The 22,701-nt window shown below is 37.4% G+C and overlaps 4 protein-coding genes across 8 annotated transcripts; 1 reads left to right on the top strand and 3 right to left on the bottom strand.

The window, feature by feature from the left end:
- Positions 1–514: 514 nt before the first annotated feature.
- On the bottom strand, positions 515–12,290 carry LOC135081540 (uncharacterized). Of its 4 annotated transcripts, none has more exons than XM_063976269.1 (11): positions 12,182–12,290; positions 11,778–11,931; positions 8,193–8,279; positions 6,348–6,653; positions 5,445–6,181; positions 4,844–5,165; positions 4,581–4,753; positions 2,766–2,957; positions 2,169–2,432; positions 1,490–1,653; positions 515–1,197 (listed from the first exon to the last, which is right to left on the bottom strand). In XM_063976269.1, the coding sequence occupies exons 2-11, from the start codon at positions 11,857–11,859 to the stop codon at positions 987–989; spliced, it is 2,538 nt and encodes an 845-aa protein (XP_063832339.1). In that variant the 5' UTR covers positions 11,860–11,931; positions 12,182–12,290; the 3' UTR covers positions 515–986. The 4 variants fall into 4 exon arrangements, with proteins under 4 accessions (XP_063832339.1, XP_063832340.1, XP_063832342.1 ...); XM_063976270.1 differs by having other exon boundaries at positions 11,778–11,953; positions 12,182–12,231; XM_063976272.1 differs by having other exon boundaries at positions 12,115–12,204.
- Positions 12,291–14,591: 2,301 nt separating this feature from the next.
- LOC135081538 (DNA-directed RNA polymerases I, II, and III subunit RPABC2) lies at positions 14,592–15,390 on the bottom strand. Its single transcript, XM_063976266.1, has 2 exons — positions 15,034–15,390; positions 14,592–14,848 (listed from the first exon to the last, which is right to left on the bottom strand). The coding sequence occupies exons 1-2, from the start codon at positions 15,242–15,244 to the stop codon at positions 14,661–14,663; spliced, it is 399 nt and encodes a 132-aa protein (XP_063832336.1). The 5' UTR covers positions 15,245–15,390; the 3' UTR covers positions 14,592–14,660.
- A 297-nt stretch (positions 15,391–15,687) lies between these two features.
- LOC135081539 (small ribosomal subunit protein eS27) lies at positions 15,688–17,385 on the top strand. Its single transcript, XM_063976267.1, has 3 exons — positions 15,688–15,796; positions 16,147–16,366; positions 17,225–17,385. Exons 1-3 carry the CDS (start codon positions 15,791–15,793, stop codon positions 17,251–17,253), a joined length of 255 nt encoding a protein of 84 aa, XP_063832337.1. The 5' UTR covers positions 15,688–15,790; the 3' UTR covers positions 17,254–17,385.
- Positions 17,386–17,736: 351 nt separating this feature from the next.
- LOC135081537 (putative riboflavin kinase) lies at positions 17,737–22,647 on the bottom strand. Of its 2 annotated transcripts, none has more exons than XM_063976264.1 (4): positions 22,579–22,647; positions 22,230–22,371; positions 19,422–19,573; positions 17,737–18,399 (listed from the first exon to the last, which is right to left on the bottom strand). In XM_063976264.1, the coding sequence occupies exons 2-4, from the start codon at positions 22,354–22,356 to the stop codon at positions 18,190–18,192; spliced, it is 489 nt and encodes a 162-aa protein (XP_063832334.1). In that variant the 5' UTR covers positions 22,357–22,371; positions 22,579–22,647; the 3' UTR covers positions 17,737–18,189. The 2 variants fall into 2 exon arrangements, with proteins under 2 accessions (XP_063832334.1, XP_063832335.1); XM_063976265.1 differs by lacking the exon at positions 22,579–22,647 and adding an exon at positions 22,508–22,530.
- Positions 22,648–22,701: the final 54 nt, after the last annotated feature.

Raw genomic sequence — 22,701 nt, 5'->3', positions numbered from 1 at the left:
CTACATTAATCAATTGCCGTATATTTTGATACGGTAATGAAAGAGCTGCCGTATACCGTATTTATGGTGCCTAAGATGCCTGAATGCCGTATATTACGGCAATTGCCGTATCAAGAACATCACTGGTCACAAATGTCAAAGCTGTCAAATTAACGAGTAACTACTTTTTTTTTAAGGCATTGGTGCGGCCTGCATTTAGCCAGTGTCAAGATAAGATGAGCGCCAGCTCCTCACATTTCTAGCGATATATTTTGTATTTATTTGCTAAATAGATATAATGATATTCATGAATCAACATGATAATCTCCCCTCTCTCCTTGAGTTTCTTGAGCATTCAGTAAAGATATTGCCTTTTCGGAATACTTTGATGTTTGTTCCAGTTTCAATAATTTTTACCTATAAAGTAACTGCACAAATTACTTTATTTTCTATAGTAAGTTGAATTTATTATTTATTTTGAACTAATCCTTGCTTATTAGGTAGGTATACATGTTGGGAATAAATAAAACAACAATTTTATTTTATATTTACTTAAATAGTCACATTGTCTCATTATAACTAACAAAGAAGTAAGGTAGAGACCGCGTAGCATGGGATTAGTCCTAATGTAGTAGGAACTCCTCAACTTCAATAAATAAAGTAACAAATTCACTAACAAACTTTAACATAATGACTAGATTAAATCGTATTTTTGAGTTGTATAAAAAGTGTTAATAGGAAACTGGAAGATGTCTTGCATTTTACCGTCTATCACCACTATAATAAACGCACGAAGAAAATCACATAACCATACAGCACGTCGCTCACCGCAAAATAGGAACAAGCAAATATTTAAGCAAATTAATACGAATAAATACAAAATGCGTTGTAACAAAAAAGTTGTGTTTGGATGCCCAATTAAGAAATGCAAAATGTGCCCAAAAGAAATGTGTCCAATAGAATTAAAAAGCGGGTGTTAAGTGTGGCGCGGGTTTCGTTCGTTCGCATCAACTCTTGGGCATGCCCTGGGGGGTGGCGGTCTCGACCATCTTCTTGTACTTGCCGACCAGCTCGGGCAGGTCGTAGGCGATGGCGACGTCCAGCCGCGTGATGGGGCAGCCGCGGAAGTACGTGCACGTGGCCGACAGCTGCTGGAACTCGTACAGCGGGTTGAGACGGAAGAAGTCTCGGTACGTCTCCGGGTCTGGTAAGTCGTACCTGCAATGATTATTTACAAATGAAATATAGTTACAGCGATGTCTACTAGGTCGTCGTTTCAGCCAAATGATGTCCGCTGCTGGACAAAGGCCTCCCCCAAGGATTTCCACAACTGCTAATAGTAGATAGATACTGATTAATCTCCCTGTCTGTTGTATTTTTATGCAAGGAAAATATCGTAACCATTTGGCATTTAACTTAACACCATTGTTCCTCTCTTTGTCACTCTAATCTTCTCTGACTTATAGCTCTTTTGAAGTACTATTACCTAGTTTCATATTTGTTTACGTACCTTGAGATGTTAGTGAGGGTACTGAGTCCCTCGTAGATGTGGTAGTTTTGAGGGTTCTCAATGATGGCGTCGGCAATGAGTTTCTTATTGCCGAATATGGTCTTGTGGTTGTAGTATGTGGTCAGGTAGCAGTCTACCATCTTCGCGTGATTTCGGACGCGCACCTGAAAACAAAAAAATATATTTTAAAAATCCAGTACCTACCTTAAACTCTAGCTTAGTGCTGGTGCGGTGCAGCATTACATTTTTTAATCTAAATTATCGATATTGGCATTAGCCGCTAGTTTCGAGTTTTAAGGCACCACACGTCCCAAGACTTGCAAGTTCTTTGTAATAAAATTGCCAGCGATCTTCTGATTCTTCATTGACCTTGGTGCCTGTTCATATCATATAGAAGCATAGCTTCTGGCAGTGGCGGCATAGCATGGGTTGGCACCCGGGGCGGTACCCAATCGTGTAATCTCACAAAACCGCGGCCGCGTCGTATGACCACGCGGCCGAACATTATAAGGGCCTTATAAGCAAAATACCCCATATTAGTATTTTACTACAGTCTCTACACTCACCGCAAACCGCCTAGCGCTGACGGACGATCTTGTTTTCGATGGCATGGAGCAGGTCTCGCAGGACCATGCGTTTTGTTCAAGATTGTCATGAGCCTAGTTTATTCCTAACTCACCGCAAACCGCCTAGCGCTGGCGATCTTGTTCTCGATGCGCTTGTCGACGGCCTGGCGCAGGTCTCGCAGCAGCTCGCGCTCCTGGGCCTGCAGCAGGCGCTGCGGCGCGCCCGGCTCGTACGGCAGCGACCACAGCGACACCGTGTACATCACTGGTGGCTGCGCCGAACTCATCAGCGGTGAGATGTTCCAGATCAGAGCGCTTTGGACGCGCATCAGCTCTTCGGGCTTGACCGTATCCGCTTTGTTCAGCACGATGCGTGTCTGGAGGTTAAGAGTTTGGGGTGAGTACAATTTATTTGTCAACTTTTTATCAAACTCTGACACGAGTTATATGAGTAAGAAGGCTATAGGCTTAACAAAAGCGATTGTCTTGTTGATTTTTTGTTACATGTGGCTCAATACCTAATATTAGGTAATTTCATGTATAAAGTACTTACAGTTATAGAGATTCAAACATTAAATAACTTAAATGCAAGTTACTTAACAAACAAGGTTACAGAAAGATCTTAAACTTCATCCTAAACTTCTTAGGTATATGCATGCAAGTAATACGTTTCAGTTTACGTTTCGGTAAGCTATTTATTTTTAATTTACCTGAGACTCCCTGCCCTTGAGCTGGTCGAGAATAGCTTCAGTTTCAGGGCCGACGTCCAGTTTGGAGGGGTCGTAAACAAGGAAAATGATGTCGGCACGGTCGATGAACCACTGGCAAGCGTCGTTGAAGGGGAACACTCTGGACACTTGCTTCCTCACTTCCAGTATTCCGGGAATTTCAACAATGTTTACCTGAAAATTGTAAACGTCATTATCAGCTAGCCCTTCCTTAGGACCTATTTACCACTTGCTGAAACGAAGATGAAGTTCCTGATTACTCATTTGGAACGGGTCCATATTCGGTTGCATAAAAAATATTGTCATAATTTAAGAGTGCATAAAGTTTTTTGGCATACTCATCATTTCGCATAACGTTCATACAGAATAATTCATAAGGCATATTTTTTTTGCCATAACCACTTTTATTATAATAATATTTTAGTATATATTTTTTCTGTATACTCGTTTTTTTAATAACGATTTCTAGGCATAACATTTATTGGCATCTAAACCAATGCCATAAATATTATCATTCATAATATACAAAATACCATAATTTTAACAAATATGAAATATAAAAATGTTATAAGTTAACAAATATAAATAGACAAGCAAGCATGCAAATAAGCATGCAAGCAAGCAGCAAGCATGCAATCAAACAGCAAGCATGCAAGCAAGCTGCAAGGAAGCATGTAAGCATGCATGCAAGCAAGGATGCAAACAAGCAAGCCTGGAAGCAAGCAGCAAGCAAGCAGCAAGCAAGCATGCAAGCAAGCATGCAAGCAAGCAGCAAGCACGCAAGCATGCAAGCAAGCAGCAAGCAAGCATGCAAGCAAGCAGCAAGGAAGCATGCATGCAAGCATGCAAGCAAGCAAGCATGCAAGCAAGCAAGCATGCAAGCAAGCAAGCATGCAAGCAAGCATTAGGATTGCCTTATCTCCGGCGCTGCGGGAAGTGCGGTCCTTCCGCTCTGGCGTAACATATACCCGGCATGCCATGCTCGCTTCCGCAGCTTCGGCTTGCTGGTCGCCTTCGGCGACCAGCCTCAGCCGCTCCAGCTCGCACGGCTGCCGGATATATGTTACAGCGAGCGAGGACCGCACTCCCTCCGCGCCTCCGGCTTTTAAATTACACTCTAGTATAGGGCAGACTAGTACCACGTGGAAGAGACCACGGCCAGTCGGGATCAACATAATTTCAGACCAAGCAAGCTTAATGTTGTAAAAGAAATGTGGACTGTATAATATGTGCGTTATAATAGATACAGGTCTCTAAGAAACAGGTCAAAAATTAAGAACAAAAATGACAATGATACAGAGAATTTAGTTTTTGCAAATCTATAGGCCGAAAGAGTATAAAGGTGGAAGGAGGATCGTTCGCAACATCACAAATACATAATTATTACTCTTCAATGTTGGTTGCTCTTATAGACAATATTTATGACTTTAAATGTTATAAATAATTAAATTATGTTTATAGTATTTTATTAAAAACAAACTTTATGTATATAAAAATTATGTTCTTTACATTTATGATTATTTAAATTATGGTATTGAAAATTAGAGAAAGTTATTATTATGCCTAAGAAACCATTATGCATTTAGAAAACTATGCATATCAAAGTTTATGCGAAAAAACTTTATGCAAATACTGTTATACCAAACTAAATTATGATGAAAAATGTTATGCGTCTAAGAGGGCACCCATTTGGAACTTATCTTACAGTTCTCACATATCGTAGATTTAAATAAATTAGCATTGTGTCGTATAACAACAGTGTGGAGAAAAATGTTATAAAGTCGATTATGTAAGTACCTTTTCTAAAATCTTGCTGGGGTACCTCAGTCCCCTAAGACGCTCTTCCAGGCCTTGTCCGAACTTTTGCAGCCCCGAGAAAGTCCAGTCAGCCGCCAGTTGAGTGCCATCCAAAACTTCAGGGTTTTTACCGTGCATCAAAATATTGAAATAAGCTGGAGAAGGCTCAGCACCTGAAATGAATTACAATGACTTTTCTGAAAGCAGTCTAAACAACGAAAAATATCATTTTTAAAGTGATAATAATAGTGTTGATTACTGACCTGTTCTTAGAGACCATTCTGTGAACTCTAGTCCAGTCAAGTAATTGAGAATGCTAGATTTGCCTCCACTCCATGGTCCCATAAAGAGAACTAAAGGTTTTGAGAAGATTTCAGGGTCGCCGAAGTGTCGGTTGCTCAGATCTCTGTACTTGTACAGCGCTTCCAATGGCTTGATAGAGTTTTCGTAGAGCTTCTTCAAGTCCCTAAGAACTATGTCAGCCGACTTTTCGACGATGATTTTTGCCTCGCTAGCTTCCTCATCTAACCTGAGGATTTGGTTAATGTGCTGGCGAGACCGTAGATTTTCGGGGATTTCTCCAGTCTGAAATAACAATAAGTGGATAATAAGTCAGAGGTAGTTGATGCGTTAATTTTACTTATTGTGTTTTAATTAATAAAAAACCTCAGACGGACAGACACACATGACGAAACTATAAGGGTTCCTTGACAGGACTACGGAACCCTAAAAAACTAAATTACAGCTAAACAGAAATTGGATGGCGTCAGAATTAAACTAATTATGCATGCGTTGCCATTATTTCGTGATTAGAACCAGACTTATTTGCCTAAGTTAGTGATATCATCTGATAAGAAAACTCACTTTTAGTAAGTCATCTTCAGGAGTTTCTTCTGCTTCAGATTCCGCTTCCTCGTCAGATTTCTCTTCAGCAGTTCCAGATTCCGCCTCTTCCTCGGCCTCACTTTCCTCCTCTTGGCCTTCAGCAGCTTCTGAGCTTGCAGCTTCTTCCGTTTCAGATTCACCTTCTTTTACGGTTTCTTCTTCAGATTTTTCACCTTCTTCTTCCTTACTTTCTTCCTTGCTGTCATCTTTGCCCTCTTCCTTGCTTTCTTCCTTGCTCTCTTCCTTAGCGTCTTCCTTTGTATCTTCTTCAGACTTATCATCTACCCCTCCTTCAGAAGCAGCTTCAGCGGATTGATCGTCGTCTTCCTGTTCTTTAGAATCATCTTTATCCTCAGCCGATTCTTGTTTGTCATCTTCCTCCTTAGATTCAGATTCCTTTACTTCTTGGGAGTCAGCGCCGTCTTCAGTGGTTTCATTGTCTTCTTGAGATTCAGCCTTTTCTTGAGATCCATCGTCTTCTTCCTTTGTCTTATCGTCGTCATCACCGTCCTTAGCCTCTGCCGATGCATCTGACGCCTCCTCAGATTTATCGTCCTCAGTGGTTTCTTGATCCGCTTCTTTGCTGTCATCGTCATCTTTATCGCTTACTTGTTCTTTGCTGTTGTCATCCTCATCTTCGCCTTCCTTCACCTCTTCACTTTCGTTTGTTTCATTTTCTTTGGTTTCGTCTTTATCTTCCTTATCTTCTCCACTTTCTGAAAACAATATGGAACTTGTTAGGTCATAAAATATTTTGAAACCAGAATTTCAGTGAAATTGATTCTACGTTGTAAACAAATATCTAAACACTTCTTAGTTTCGAAGATTTTTCCTTTAGTTGTTCATTTTATGCATTTAGTGTAGAAATCGTTGGAACTTTACCTTGTTCGGCTGCTTGTTCATCAGCGGATGCATCTTCCTTGCTGTCTCCGTCGTCCTGTTTGCTGTCTCCGTCTTGTTGTTCAGCGCTGTCATCTCCCTTCTCTTCGGTCGCGTCTTCTTTGGAATCCGCGGCGGCTTCTAAGTTTTCGACCGAGCCCTGTGCCACGTAGGGCTCGTCGGCCACCTCCACTGACGGTGCGTCGTCCTCTTTGCTGTCTGCTGCTTCGCCTCCATCTTCTGCTGATTGCGTTTCAGTCGTGTCGTCATCTATACTTACTTCACTACTGTCGTTTTTTTCTGCGGAATCTGTGAACACAAAAGCCATTGTTTTGAGTATAAGATCATGATTTTTCAGTCGATTGGGTTCTATTTATTTCGTTCACTTGCCATTTGTTAAAATCTTTATCTAGTTAGGTATCAATGAAACCTATTATCCAAAACCCAATTCTCTTGACAACACCGGAGGGTTTTGGTAAAAAAATAATATGCGAAAATGTTTATGTAAAGTATTTACTGCTTACTTGGTCGTCCAATGAAATCTTTTGCATTCCGGGCAAAAAGCCAGCTAGTGATAAGATTAATCCGAGCTATATTTACGCATGCGTGCACTTATCAACAAAATACGTTCATTTAGGGTCAACATCATGAAGAATTTGAGATCGGATTCTCAGTTAATTAGATAAATATTTATAGTTTTAACACATTACGCGTGTTGTGGTATTAGACATTAAACTTTACTAGACTATAATTAGTTTTTTTTACGGTAATCGCTGGTTTCGTGTTCCCTAATAATTCATGAGCGCATAAAATTTTCTAGCGCAAGCCAAGAGAGCTTGCAGCTAATAATTCCTAAGAAAATAAATAGCCAAACGAAACCACCATTAGCCGATGAGAGCTTTATCAGCCAAATAATATTTCATTCATTATTTACACATGTCCAATAATTTTCCTTTTGGTTTGCGGTTGTGTAATCATTCTTTCAGCGATATAAATCTTTGGTTAATGATTCATTCTTTAAATGGCCCAGTGGATATAACGGTGACGCGCGTGGCTGTTAAAATTAAAATAGAGCAAGAGCCGGACGACGACTTGCGCGAGGAACTCGTGTCAATCTCGGAACCCGCGTTATTCTGGATGTGAGGTCAACGTTAACGTCGATTTTAACGCGGCTACGTAGATAGAACACAATCGTAAATTTTCCAGTCGGGAAACGTTTCAGTGCACGCGAAAATGTTGGACGCGCAAATATGTCCCTGTTTTACAGAACTATCAGCTGGCCTACTGACATTTTAGTACAGTATTCATAGATTAGTTACTGAATTACAATATCAATTTACATTTACTAAAAAAAATTAGGTTTAAACAGTTATTAACTTAATATTTTTTTAAATAATGAAACAATATTTAACTCCCTTGAAAAGAGTTCAACGCGTCACCAATAATTTTCATAATTGGAATTTTTTATTCTCATTTGTTTAGAATATTCTTAAGTTAGAGCTTTCTGCAAAACTTAACGAGAAGACGATAGCTTTTGAAATAATATTTATGACGTAGATTACGAATAGAGACGGTAACAGAATTTCAATAGGTCTTCGTGACCCTCTTACTGTGCGACTTTGACATTCATGGAGCGATTCTGTAAGAGATCTACGAGTAGTACCTATTGTATGTTTTAATAGTTTGATTAGACGACATAAGAGACAGAACTAATGTTTTAACGCTGCAGCGAACTTTACTTATAAGTATTTCCAAAATGAGGAAAGAATTTTGCTTAAATAACTCTATGATCACGTCTTTATTATTACTATCGTAAAGATAAAATAAACTTAATAATCACCAATTTACCTGGCTCCGCGTCCCCTGATTCGAGGTTTTTGAGAGCCTTTTCGATGTATGGACGGCATTGTGACTCTGAAGGTACGTCGTCATCGGCTGAAACAAACATAAAGCAGTTTTAAAATCGTACACAAAAAAATTACAACATAATAATGAAGTTAAAACCGTCATAACACGTACGTTTATTTTCATGAGACTACTAACAATTTAGGTCACCACACCATCTAGACCTCCTTGGCTAATGTAACGAAGAAAGATAAGCATTTGATACATAATACTCAATTTTGCTGTATAATTTAGATGAATGATAGTTTATAACTTTATACGACGACTGCTGTATGTACGAGTACATCCCACGTTTTTCCATAATTTCACAAGTTAATTATTCATCTTCTCATTCTTTATTCTAGTCAATAATGAGTAATTCAAGTCAATAAAGAGGAAGTTCTCCGAGCCTTTTGTACATACTTGTGTGATTTTGGTAACTTCTTACTGAACGCTGCAGAAGTATATAAAATGTATTTAATTAAATATTTTTTTGAATTACCTATTTACTTAATCTTGATGAGAACAACGCTATTTAAAAATTAATAATAAAATTAAGTAGATATTGACAACAATAATACAAAATACTTTCATTCTCAACATCTCAAATAAGTTTTGCATTTCCTCCCTCTTTTCATATTATTATGATGTAAACTAAGTATTTTTATCAAGGGCGGGAAAAGCTTACGCGTACGGGAAAGAGCTCATTAAATTTTCTAAAAGTAATATATTGTATTCGTCATTTGTTCAGACATTTTCGATAAAACTTTACAGAGCATTTTCTTTTCTAGGTAATTTGGAAAGCAACAGGAAGTGAAAAACGTCGTCTATTGAATACATAGCAATGATGAACGACGAACTCAGATGAATCATGCGAGAGCATATTTTTATCCCAGTGCCATTACCAGCTGTGGCACGATGACACACAAAATGCACGGTATGGCTAATCTTCATGCCTATGCATGCGGTCGTTGCATCTGATTTTTGTTTACAAATTTTGCACTATACATACGTATACTCGTACTAAGTACACCATTCATCATTAGAGTATGAACTACGTCTCGACTTTGCTAATTAAAAATGTATGATATGTACGACTTTTAAAATACAAAAAGGGAGCATTATGGTCCCTTATTTCCAACGCCTTGATATCTCCAACATCAAGAGTGTTGGTGGTTCTTTGCCTCTCTTTTTCAATAGCTTCCTCTAGAGGCACTATGTAGTTAATTAACGCTAAGACCACAGAATAATAATAAGTACTACAACGTGTTCCATTTGTTTTCCGGAAATTTTAGGGGTATATTCTATAAATAAAAACTAGTTAGTGTCTTAGGAATGTGTTTCTAAAAGCATATTTTTGAAGATATTGTGGATTCTAGATTTAGAAGATACCTAGTAGATTTAGATTATAATTTATAGTATCATCAATCCAGTTTTTTTTTTTTTTCAAAATTCACCTAGTCTTTTTGTGCAGACTTTTTATTGATAAGTGTATGTAAATTATGAAATTATTTCAGTGAAAAATTAAGTTTTTAAATAATTTCGTATGAAAAAATAAGTGGAAAAAAATTCGCGGTACTCGTAGTATAGGACTCGTAGCACTACGCCGTAGCAGACTACGAAGCCTTATTTCTCGCAGAAAAAAGCTTTAGCTTTTAAAACTATGCTAATTATTGATTGATTAATGTATGTTTCATCTTAGGTTCGTTCGTTCGTTTCACGCAAATGACGTTCACTGCTGGACAAAGGCCTCTTATGTAATCTTTGGTATAACAAGAAAATTATTCATTACGTACCTATTATAATAATACATAATGCTCAGTCAGTCACATTTGCCTTTTCTTTATTGGAAGTCCGTCTAACAACATGGTTATTTGGTTATTGGTCTAATGAGCACCTATAACAGCTTGGTTAAGATTTGATTTTAACAAAAATAATTTGCTTGCTTAACCCAGACGGCATTAATTAATGTCATAACAATTGATTATCTATTGTGTCTAGATTCGCGGAGCTTGAAGGATTAATTTTCTGTGCTTCGGTGAGCAAACTGAGCATAATAAACCATCGGCTCGATTGAAGGCTCACGTTATTATCATTATCGGTTCCTGTGACTGTAAGACCACTGGAGAGAATGAAAATCGATGGCTCTAGTCCACGAGAATAATTAAACAACTCCACCCTGGAGTCACTAACTTAACTGCAGCCAACGTAGTAGGTCTATTCAAGCCAATCATTATGATTGGTTTACTATGCTTGACATAGATCGAATCGAGCTTTTGGAGTTGTTTCATAATTCTGGTGGACTTAGAATCCATCGATTTTCATTCTCCAGTGAAACGATAAATAGATAGTAAGATAACATCAACTATAATACCAGTGTATGTTCAGATATTATTCTCGGTGCGACCCCAAAAACTTGGCCTTCATGCATTCCGCCTTGCACCAAGGCGATTATTTACGTAGACTCACGACACAAGGTGAACTAATTTAAAGTTTTATTTACATTGAATGAGTGTGTAAGATGAAAACTTATTCACGGGTTTCCTCGTGAAAAAATTGCGATCGTCGGCTGAAATACTTCTGAAGGCCGATTTGAATTTTGAGCGGACTCTACACACGGCTAATCTAAGCTGCGTCCCTATGTAACTTTCATATTCTTCTTATGCCAATTAGACTACAATAAATTAAAGTAAGTATTTTTTTACCAATTTAATTTTCTTTTCTCTCACAATGAGATTGAGATTCTTTATCCACTATATTTTGCTGGCCCCAACCTTTCGGCTATTTAGTTTTTCCCGGGTTGAGGATGGAAAATTTTGAACAAATGTTGGTACCTATACCTATTTTATTTACAAATAGATTTTTTCATTCTTTCCCTTAAATATTGGTCAGAAAGCTCTCACTCGTTCTAGTTGGCTGTTTTGGATTTCAGCCTTCTACCATGTGGCAGCAGCGTAGTAGGTTTGTCTATAACTTTGGTAATAAAATAGTTACATAAATATACATCATATAACTCTTCTATCTTGATATTTTTATTTTGTGAATAGTATATGGCTGGACACTATTATTTTCAGGATTTTTAAATCGGCGCATGGTAACCCTTGTGAAACCTTGAAACAACGAAAAATTTATTACATGCATAGAGAGGCTATAACATAACCAGTGTGCTGAAACTCTGAAAAACTCCCCCGTGACCTACATTCATGTCACATTTTTATAATGTCGTCATGATCCTATCGTTTTTCACAAGATGGCGACGCACAACGACAAATCCCTGTATTTCTATTTACGTATCAAGCTTTGCGGCTAGTGAGCGTCTTAACGGCTGATCCGACAGGCTGGGCAATAAAACGACTGCCCTAGACAATACGGACTTCCTTGACATATTTAGGTTACTGGATCATTTTGTCACACAACACATCGGCTAAGGTTAATGCCAAAAATAGAGCACATACGCGAGCTTTTTACATAATTTCAGCGCAAGTTGCGCCTAAAATAGCAGCGATATGGTGACGCAAACCCCGCGCCTGCGCGCGCGCCTCTACTCACCTCTCGCTGCGATCGTGAGCGCCGACACGGCGAAAAACATGCACAACATAAACCTCCATAACCTTAATCTCTTGGTCCACATTTTGTTAAGTTAAGCCCGTTATGTCGGGCTATCAGTCATTTGCACTCACACTCGCGCACCTGATCCACCGATCTACGAATTCGAAACACATCCACTGAGCAAAAGATTCGCGGCTCCGCATCAACACGACTCGCACTCCCGGAGGAGTACAACTCGAGTTAGGGTCACCATTAAGTCGCGGTCGTCAGAGCTTTCGCAGTGATAAATTTAACTGTTGGAAACATTTGAAACTTTTACGGGTGATCTCGACTTGACCGCGATTTAATGGCGATGCGCTCGGAGCGTGAAGGTGGGTAGTTCGCGGCACTGTTCGCGGACGTACTCTATTTCCGGAGACAGCACAGCATCGCTGGTCGGAGGGGTACTGGCGCGGCGCGCGGTCCTCGGCGCGGGAGCTGCGCGAAGTTCAGGCGGGAGCGCGTGCCAACAGCCCACGGCGCGGGCGCATTCGCGGCCGCCGCTGTCGCCGCTCGATGCGCTTCATTGCTCTCCTTTGACTACGACCACGATTCAGGACATCCGTGACATTAATGAAGGTTCAAAGTCATAGTTTAACGCCGTTTTAATTGTTAATGTGATCATTAAAATGTTTTTAATACAATTTTAACTGAGTATTCCAAGACATCGAAATTACCAGGCATCTAGCTAACTTATGTGACAGAAGAACCATTAAAAGATTTCTTGAATCAATTACCTAATACTTACGAGATTTTCAATTGAGATAACAATTCTTCTCTATCGTAGGCCTACAATAAATATTTTACCCACTAACGAAAGCTCTACTGCCGTCCATCCATGCCTTAGCATTATGGGCTACACTTTCGTTAACTGCAGAGTTGTCTGAAATTGATCCAGAAAAGTTAATCATCATATGAATTAATTAGGCTAATGATACTTAATGAATGATTGATTACCAAAATAATGTACCAAGTAACTTAGTACATTTTCCGTGGAAGGAACAATTATACGGCATGGAAATCGTGGATTTTCTGAAAACCTCGTAGGAAAATTGTACCTACTCATTTTTAACACGAAATTTTTGCCTTGCAAGTGTTGTACTTTTGATACCTAATAAAAGATTAAGAAGCCAAAGACTAAACAGCAAGAGTCACTTTACATGCTACATTTTCAGAATCTATAGCGGAACTGGATTTGATTTTATAAGAGTATGATAAGAATTAAGAATAGGTATTAATTATTGTTTTTGAAATTGAATTAAATAAATGTTCGTTTCAGCCGAAAGACGTCCACTGCTGGACAAAGGCCTCCCCCAAGGATTTCCACAAAGACCGGTCCTGCGCCACTCGCATCCAGGCATCTCCCGCGACCTTCACCAGATCGCGCGTCGGTCCACCTAGTGGGAGGCCTGCCCACGCTACGTCTTCCGGCTCGTGGTCGCCACTCAAGAACTTTCCTGCCCCAGCGGCCATCAGCTCTACGATTTGAGCGATTCTGCGGGCTATGTCAGTCACTCTGGTTCTCCTACGGATCTCCTCATTTCTGATTCGATCACGCAGTAAATAAATGACCTTCATTTAAAATCTTGAACTAAAAGCAATGAAAGCTTATAAAAACTTCTCGTAGTTTGGCGTTGACTGGTAGAATTCGCCTACTTATGTTGTTTGTTTCATTTTTGAGTGTCAATTATTTATTGCATCTAATTAAAAAGATATTTAATACAACTATATGCTCCCGACAATAACCTGCTTCGGTTGTTTAACGTTAATTTATAATGGTAATCTACTATTACGAGTACCTGCGCCTCTAATAAGGAAAATAATTGACTACAGTCGTGCAATAACAATCGATATGAATTCGCACGTACTGCTACGGAACATTGCAAGTTTGATAGAAATTACCACGTGGTCGGTCGCAATCAGCGTGTCATAATAAGTCCGGTGTTGGCAAGCTGCGCCGGCGCACATCTCACCGTTCGGCCCGATATTTCAAACTGTCGTGATATTGAAAGCTGCAGCACCCGCGTATTTGGAACTATGCAACCATGCACAACACCTAGATCCCGCGTAGCCAACGTACGCAAATAGTTTACGTTTGCGTCTATTTGCAGCTGCCCGGTATCGTAGGTGTGCGATCGTGACATAATAATTCATCGCTTTAGTATCTTGTATAAGTATGTACAACATACTTGAAAATACCGTTATTGTCTTTATGTAACCACCCACAATCACTTGTTCCATTCAGCCTAAAATAACAATTCATATTGAGGTGTACTACAAATACTTAACTACTTACGAGCTTTATACTATTTTATAGTTCATTCTAGCTATATTGTAATTATGATAATTATATTAAATCCAAATCTTCCTTCATAGTAATAGCCAAGAGCTTCCTTGTTATGGATAAAAAATCAAACTTTATCATAACATTTTAACACTCAGAGCTTTTTGAACATGTCACTCATCAACTGAAAATTAAAAATTATTACCCAACTAAAGTACCTTACAAAGTTTATTTATTGGTAGACTGCACCAGTCCTAGGGTAAAGCAAGAGAAAGGGTCACTCTAAGAGTAGGTTAGAAAATTACATAGGGCCCAAAATTTTTAGGCCACTGCATTTATTGCCAATGCCAATGTGGCATTGCCACACACTATCTAAAAAATTGCTGTTTTATTGTACCTCTATAAATTTAATAATTTAAAAAGTTTGCAACATACATATCATGAAATGAGTCCTAGGCTTTAAGGTAAAGAATAAAATAATACAAAATATGTTTACGGAATAATCTTTTATACTTAATTTTAAAAATACAATTATGCTTAATAAACTTATTTAGTTATATCTAATGGTCTATAATAATGAGCTCATCTATACTCCAGTCCTCATACGAATGGTCTGGGAGGTATCGCCTGATGATGATGGGGATCTTCCGTTGTTTCAGCTCTTTCATGGCGATCTGCAGAGGGTCTGTTTCACCTTCCAACTCCACCATCACTGGAGCACACATCGCTATTTGCAATGCTCTCGTACCTGAAAGGTATACAAATGAAATATTATATTAAAGTAATACTCATTTAAGTAAGTCAAGTCATACTACAACTGCATAAAACAATTGCTTAACATTAAATCAAGAAAAAGATAGCGCTATGAATACATTACAAAACTAAATAAAACCACAACATAACCTAACAGTCTACTAACAAATTTAACCTCACCTAGAACTCTGGCTCTTTCGTACTTCGTCATGTATCGGGTGGTGATACGTTTGGACTTCTCAACGCCACCACCTGCTTGTCCTGGCGCTAGGCACTGCACGTTATAGCCATCCTCCTCTTGTTCTTCTGTTTCCTCAATGTTATCATCTTCTTCTGCAATGTCGTCATAGTCTGCACCCGCGTCTTCGGCTTCGTATTCTTCATCAGCCATTATTGATAGATGTGGTTAGGTCAAATATTATAAAATAATAATTCCGAATAACAACAAAACTACCACTAATTACTATTAAAAAAGAATATTAAAGCACAGAAGGACAACGAGCAACAACAGCAAGCAGCATTTTACTGTCAAATTATTTTAACGTTAGTAACGATAAAATGTCACTTTATTTTAACTTTTAGTTAAAATTTAATACATAAAGGTTAACGCACACCAAACCAAAACGTATAAAAAAATCTTGATGAATGCAGCTGAATGTGATTTGTATTTTTCCCCAAGGAGGAGAGACAAAACTCTTCTCTTTTGCTTAAAAGTTGTTGTAAAATTAGGTAACTAAGGTGTTAATTTTATTTACTTTTTAAGTGATGTAAAATAAAATAAAAATTCAACGTAATATAATGTTAGTTAGTCATATATTTAGAAAATGACGAACGCGTCCTAATTCCAAAAATTACCTCTTGTATTTATGGCCGCGTTCTCTTGTCTTTGGATCTTTCGACGGTTTTCCTTTTCCGGTTCTGCATCAAAGCTGTAACCATGCCGGTGTGTAAATTTATTTAATTTCGGAAATATTTTAGCAGCGTTGCATATAAGTGATAAAAAATTGTGTTTACCAAGTGATTCTAGTTTACAATGTGCATGGCCCGAACATTTTATTATTTTTTCACCATAAAACTACGCATCAAACAGGATGATGCACTACACATGGCACTATTTGACATGTCGAAGAGAAACTTATTCCTAAACCACGGGTGTTCAGAATCCTGTTTGAAGATGTTTTGAGCTTTAGGCTCCAGATTGGAAAATAACAGTTTATTGGTGCACTTAGTTCATGAAAGCAGTTCAAGTTTCATAATGATGGTGAAATATAACCTAAACGTCATTGTTTTCAGCTCGCTGTTGACTTGCTGCACCCAGCCCCCGCGTTGGAGAGGAGGAAACATAAACTTAAGAGACTGGTGCCACATCCTAACTCATATTTCATGGATGTAAAATGCCCAGGCTGCTACAAAATCACTACGGTATTCAGTCATGCACAGAGGGTGGTCGTCTGCGCGGGATGCTCAACAATCCTGTGCCAGCCCACCGGAGGTCGTGCTAGATTAACCGAAGGTAAATCATTTTCATATACCAATCAAATTCATTAGCCAGTATTAGGTACATGTATTTCAATACAAACATTGGGTTAAATTTGCTTGCTAAGAAACTGAATAAAAATAATACAAATTATTTTCAAAATCATTCTTTGATCCTAGTAAATTAATTATTGCCAATTTTAGTTATCCCATGTTTCAGTTTTTTTGTTTCTTTGTTATTATTTTGCAATAGGCATATTCCATAGTGTGCTACCATAGTTATTTAATTATTGTGCAACATTATGCTATTTCACCATTATTTAAATTGCCATGCAACACTGTATTGCAAAACTTGTGTAAGTTTTTGGCAATGCAAAATGAATTACCTATTTGGTTTATAATAGCTAACCTAATATTAATACTTAGGTAAGATCATTACATATAGGTTTTCATGTTTATGTACATTGCAAACTGATAACATGGAATTTAATTTATTTGATACAGCTGTTATCATTATCTCAATTGTTATTATCTATCAGTATATGTCTAAATTGATTTTAGCAAGCTAATGAAAAGTAAGCCCAAAAGAACCATTAAAATATAGGTACTAACTTTCTGTAGTAGTGGTTTTTGAAAAATATCCATAAAATATTATTGACTCAATATTCCTTGAGCCTTTTTGGAATTCATAATCTTTTATTAGGTAAAGTTTTAATTTGCATTCTACAAAACTTTATAGTTTGTCTATTTTTTGCTAATTACATGGTTTATTTAATATTTTGCCTTCCTGACCATGCTATAATGTCAGGACATTATTTAGCCATTGACTGGAATTTGATCATTTTTCCTTGTTTGTAGTTATAACTGAATCTAATATTGTATTTTTTCATTTCAGGATGTTCGTTTAGGAGAAAGCAACATTAAAAATCCTGGAGAGAGAGCCCAAACCGTAATTTAAGTTTTGCATTTGATTCCAAGAGTATGATGGAGTGATTACAAATTCATTAAATTAATGGATCCACTGAAGCATTACAAATAAAGGCTTTGTCAAAGGGATTTTGGGTTTTATTCCATACACTTCATACAAAGTATAGGCTTTCCTTTAATTCTATGTTCAGATAGATTGGCTTCAATGTTATTTGAATGGGAAATAAGTGCAAGTCAAATATTATCTCTCTATTTATAATTTAAACAAAATGGTATATGTTAATTTAACTGATTCAATCAAATATTAGTTTGATGACTCAATTTTTTTCTGACAATGATGGACATTAACCTCTGCAAATTTTTACCACTACAATACACATGTCTACACCATTGCCGAAAGGTACCTAAAGTCTAGCTATGCTAGGTACAATAATTACTCATTTATTTATGTATTTTACAAATAGAAATAAAACTACTGCATAAAATATAAAGTGGTTCTTTATTATCACCTTTAAATAGTAATAATTACATTAGAAATAATTTCTTGTGAACTGACACATTTATTTGAGGTGAAATATCACAAGGCCAATTATTATCTTATTTATTTAAAGTAATACATCATCATTATGAGAGTTAATACATTCTTAAGTACGACTTTCAGTCTGGGTTAAGCTAGGTATTATGCAGAATTAGGATAACTAAGTCTGTATCATTCGTTATCACCGCCAAAATACACTACTTTTACGATGATGACGTTAATCAAGACAAATAGTCGTTACACACCACCTTTCAATTAAATAACAAGTCATTTAAAAATAAATATAATCATTTTTCTATAAATCATACCTACTTATGTAGGTGGAATAAAATACTTGCTACTATGATAAGTACCTGTATAATTAACATTCATAGATGCACAGGAGATGTAGGTAATCAAGAGGTGAAAAAACTGTGGCCTAATAAGTCTTTTGCGCTAGATTCTTCTAAATGCCGATCGGCGTCGGATATATCTTGCTTAATTTGTTGTTTTAAATCTTCCAAAGATGGGAATTTCATTTCCCCTCGTAAATATCCAGTAACAGCCACTTTGAGATTAGATCCATAGAAGTCCTCGTCGAATTTGTGTGAAAAAATGTGCGTTTCCTGAAAACAAAAGAATATTATAACTTTTGAACCCTCTAAATTTTTAAAGTACCTACCTAACTTGAAAATTCTTATTGAAACGGAAACGAACCCACAACCCTTTGCTTGTCGGTAACTAACTGGGTCTATAGTAGTCTATACCCAGTTAGTCATATTAATTCTATTCAAACTTAAAAATCGTAACTAACTGAAATGTACATACCTAGGTATCTATTTTATTGAATATATCGCAGAGGTTCACAAGGTGGACCGACGACTTGATAAAGGTAGCAGGAAGGCGCTGGATGCATGCCGCTACCAACCGTGCGATGTGGAAGTCATTGGGGGAGGCCTATGTTCAGCAGTGGACGTCCTATGGCTGAAATGATGATGATAAAATCGCAGAGGCATGTGGCATTTCAGAACCTCAAAGCCTTTCATTCCCTCGTTAATTAGTTATGTATTGGTTTACGGTACAAACCAATACTGTAAACTACTGTGTAAACTTTACACGATTGTAACACATTGGTGCCTCATTAGTTAATGCGATCTCATATCTAGTCACATTTTTAAAGAGTTAACAACCATTTGTTGTTAAAACAGGGCCCATGCCCTCACACACACAAACACACCACATGCACATTATAGTCTGTCCTTCTCCAGGATCCGCAATCTGTACTTTCGAAATGCGATAAGTAGTTTTTAACGTGATAAATGTTAAACCTTTACTGATAGTGGCTGAATTGTTGCGAATATGTATTTTGAACAGCATAAGGTTCAAAACCAATCAAAAATGTATTTCTCTAAGTATACCAGTTAAAGGGTTAACAGAGTACTTCCGTAGTTTAAGCCTAGGCGCAGACCACCTACTTTTAGTTGGCCGATGCCCGAATCTAATTTCGAAGAATCGGCCGATACCAAATTGGTTTAGTGTGATGTGCACACTTCCATACAGCCCGAATAAACTATCGGCCAAGTAAAAGTTGTTGGTCTGCGTCTAGGCTTAATGTTAGTTACTTATAATGAGTGGTGGGTATACTAACCACAGACTTTTCCTTGTTCCCATACATTGGGCACCAACCGATGTTGGCCACCATCTTGTACACGGGTCCCGCGTCGACCTGCGCCCAGCCATAGTACACGCCGGGTTGCAGGCCTTCGGGCAATGCCTGCACCACGCTCAGAGGATAATTTGCTGAAATAAATTGATTACAAATAAATTAGATGGAAGAGCAGTCGCCCGCCAAGCTAAAGGTTGTGGGTTCGATCTCGCCTTAGGCAGTTCGATTTTTTCAAGTTGTTTATTTATAATTTAGTTTGAGAAGCGACTAAATCGTTAATAAATATTAATAGATTACATTAAATTTTATTAAATACTTTTCGATATCAAAGTTCATGTAGGTAGTTGACGACAGCGCAAAACCTAAGTGTATGAGTACCGGGTTCGATTCTCTGTCAGGTACATTTATATGTTTTCTAAACAGATTCTAGTCTGGGTGTGTCGGCAGATGATGTTTTATTTATTACAAAAAATATTATCACTAAGTCGTGACTGCACGTGAACGTAATCTAAGTAAGTATTATTTATTATCTAGCTTAAATCTTAACAACAATAGGTATACCTACATCTAAAACAATGAAGTCACCGATGAAAGAGTCCGTTATTTGAGCTGTGTGTGACAAATGACTCGGGCAACTCCTAGGTATTTTGTCTTATGTCTTCCCTACAAAGACCCGTTACTAAGGGTCTTCGTAGCTCAAACAATGTTACCGCGACATCTGATCGACATTCACCTATGGGAACTCGTTGGCCCGACGAAGTATTGACTACTTATATTGATTGATCGTCTGAAGGCGGGCAGCGCAGGTGCAGGATCGGTCATCTTTCGTTTCGTTTTCGTTGTGGAAATCTTTAGAAGAAGCCTTCGCCCAGCAGTGGAGATGTTTTGTACGTTGAAAAAGATTACATGCTTATCATAACAACCACTCCATTTATGGATAAAAGTATCGAATGAATTAGTAGGATAAGTAAGTAGTGTTTATTGGCGGACTGCGGAATACCTACAGAGCTGTCGCTTAAATGTCTGAAGCACATCTGAAGACGGGTCATCACGTTTGACCTAACTTAGAGCAGTTTCCCTGCGTGATCGAATCAGAAATGAGCAGAATCGCAGGAGAACCAAAGTGACTGACATAGCCCGCAGAATCAAGTGGAAGTGTGCGGGGCTCGTAACTCGCAAAGCTGATGGCCGCTGAGGCAGAAAAGTTCTCGAGTGGCGACCACGAGCCGGACGACGTAGTGTGGGCAGGCCTCCCACTAGTGAATAGGTGGAACGATGATCTGGTGAAGGTCGCGGGAGGTGCCTGGATCACCTGGTTGCGGGCGGCGCTGGCCCAGTGGAAATCCTTGGGGGGAGGCCTTTGTCCAGCAGTGGACGTCATTTGGCTGATGATGAACGAACGAATACTTACATTTAGTATACCTAGAGTTACGATTTCTTACCAATTTTACACACTAATGTAATCAATCACTAATACTCAAGAATTTATAACATTTACAATACAAGTACCTAATTCATTCAAAGATTAAATATTTTTATTGCTGTACGAGTACTTATATGCAAGTAGACGCATTATTATTATTGATTATAGCCATAGCATTAAAAGAATATAAATAACTACCTTTCCGCCCGCGGCTTCGCCCTGCGCGCGTCCTGTTTCAAAAATCGGGATAAAACTATCCTATGTCCTTTCCCGTGACTTCCTTTCCTGGGATGCCAAATTTCATCAAAATCGGTTCAGTGGTTTAGGCGTAAAAGCAAGACAGACAGACAGAGTTACTTTCGCATTTATAATATTGGTATAGATGTGACAAAAACTTGGTTGTAAAATTTTGCAATTATCACGGAGTTAAACTGAATACTCACACATCAGCTTTGCATAACTCGTGTTAATGGGGTTATCAGTCAATGTACATATTTTAACAATTATGTTCACTAAACCAATATTTGTTTAAGAGTACTACAAATTCTTTGTGACTTGTTTCAATAATAGGCTGATGGTTCATGGTACATTTACATTCTGACATAAAAAGTAATGATAAAGGTGTACATTGTGATTACAAAACTATGTCAAAATATAACTGCAACATTATAAAGATTTGTTTAATCTTGGATTGTAATCATAGAAGATTAACCTAAGGACAATTTATTTTAAGTGATAAAAGTTTTAATCAAGTAACTACCTAATAATCATATTTAAAAAATAAGAAAACTTAGACATTCATAATTAATAATATAATGATTTAAGTTAAATAATTTACTTGTAAAGATCATAAGGACTTTTTAACACAAACAAGTCAATATGTTTTTTAATAGTTCACAAAAATACATCCAGTAATCCAAAGTTTATCAAACTGCATTTATTTCATAATTTATTACTTGTCCTTCAACATAATATCACACAGTTAATGTTGGAAAATTTTAACCAGTAAAGCAATTAACTTATGTATGTAAGTAGGTACTTATGCCAGAATACTGATCAAGGTTACTGGGGCAGCACATTTGATACAACATTATTGTGCTCTCCTCAATAATGACTAAAATTATGTCTAGACATAAAAAATCATGGTTCTAATTTAACTGACATCATCTACTCAGAAAATGAATTTTATGAGCATAATTTCATGTCTTCTTATGTTTCTTTTAATAATTTATTTTCTTTCAACTCAATTGAAACATAAAAGTGTGGGTGAAGAAGTAGTAGAGTTTAACTAAAATTGAATATTCTTTTATCATGCTTTAAAAACTTCTTAACTCAATAATAAATAAAAATAAGAAATATAATATTACCTGTAGGGCACCCTAAGTCTTTAGATCCTCTTCCAAAGCCTTTGACAACTTCTCCTTCCAAAAATAAAGGCAAATGTTTGGAAGACATAGCTTTAACCTTATTCACCAACACTTGATACAAGCGCATGAACACGACTGATCGCTGTGAAGTAACAGAAATGTGACCTCTGATCAAATACAATTTAGTCACACTCGAAAGATAACACAACAGTTGAGAATGTTGTGATACTTCGAATACTTTTTGAAGTTGAATAAAAGGTTTATGTTTGTAAACTAACCTCAAGAAATTATTTATAGGAGAAAACTGTTACGAGCAATGTCAGCTACATTACATTATTTGCAATATTACCTGTTTTAATTTATATTAAATAAAAATGTAATTTTTGCCACTCTCCTGCATCTTTCGTAATTTGACACATAAACAAAACATTATTTGACATTTTATTAAAAAAAATTAAAACTGGCAAAGGAA

Source organism: Ostrinia nubilalis, chromosome 20, assembly GCF_963855985.1.
Source record: "Ostrinia nubilalis chromosome 20, ilOstNubi1.1, whole genome shotgun sequence".
Taxonomy (NCBI): domain Eukaryota; kingdom Metazoa; phylum Arthropoda; class Insecta; order Lepidoptera; family Crambidae; genus Ostrinia; species Ostrinia nubilalis.
Note: the sequence above shows the minus strand (reverse complement) of the source record. Positions and strands in the feature narration are given on the sequence as shown.

Coding starts and splice junctions, on each gene's coding strand:
- LOC135081540 (XM_063976269.1), bottom strand. CDS start 11,859: ATGTGGACCAAGAGATTAAGGTTATGGAGGTTTATGTTGTGCATGTTT. Junction 8,280..11,777: donor GCTCACGATCGCAGCGAGAG/GTGAGTAGAGGC, acceptor TGTTTGTTTCAG/CCGATGACGACGTACCTTCA. Junction 6,654..8,192: donor ATCAGGGGACGCGGAGCCAG/GTAAATTGGTGA, acceptor TTGTGTTCACAG/ATTCCGCAGAAAAAAACGAC.
- LOC135081538 (XM_063976266.1), bottom strand. CDS start 15,244: ATGGCTGATGAAGAATACGAAGCCGAAGACGCGGGTGCAGACTATGAC. Junction 14,849..15,033: donor CGAAAGAGCCAGAGTTCTAG/GTGAGGTTAAAT, acceptor TATACCTTTCAG/GTACGAGAGCATTGCAAATA.
- LOC135081539 (XM_063976267.1), top strand. Junction 16,367..17,224: donor TCGTGCTAGATTAACCGAAG/GTAAATCATTTT, acceptor TTTTCATTTCAG/GATGTTCGTTTAGGAGAAAG.
- LOC135081537 (XM_063976264.1), bottom strand. CDS start 22,356: ATGCGCTTGTATCAAGTGTTGGTGAATAAGGTTAAAGCTATGTCTTCC. Junction 19,574..22,229: donor AGACTTAGGGTGCCCTACAG/GTAATATTATAT, acceptor AATTTATTTCAG/CAAATTATCCTCTGAGCGTG. Junction 18,400..19,421: donor GGAACAAGGAAAAGTCTGTG/GTTAGTATACCC, acceptor TTTTGTTTTCAG/GAAACGCACATTTTTTCACA.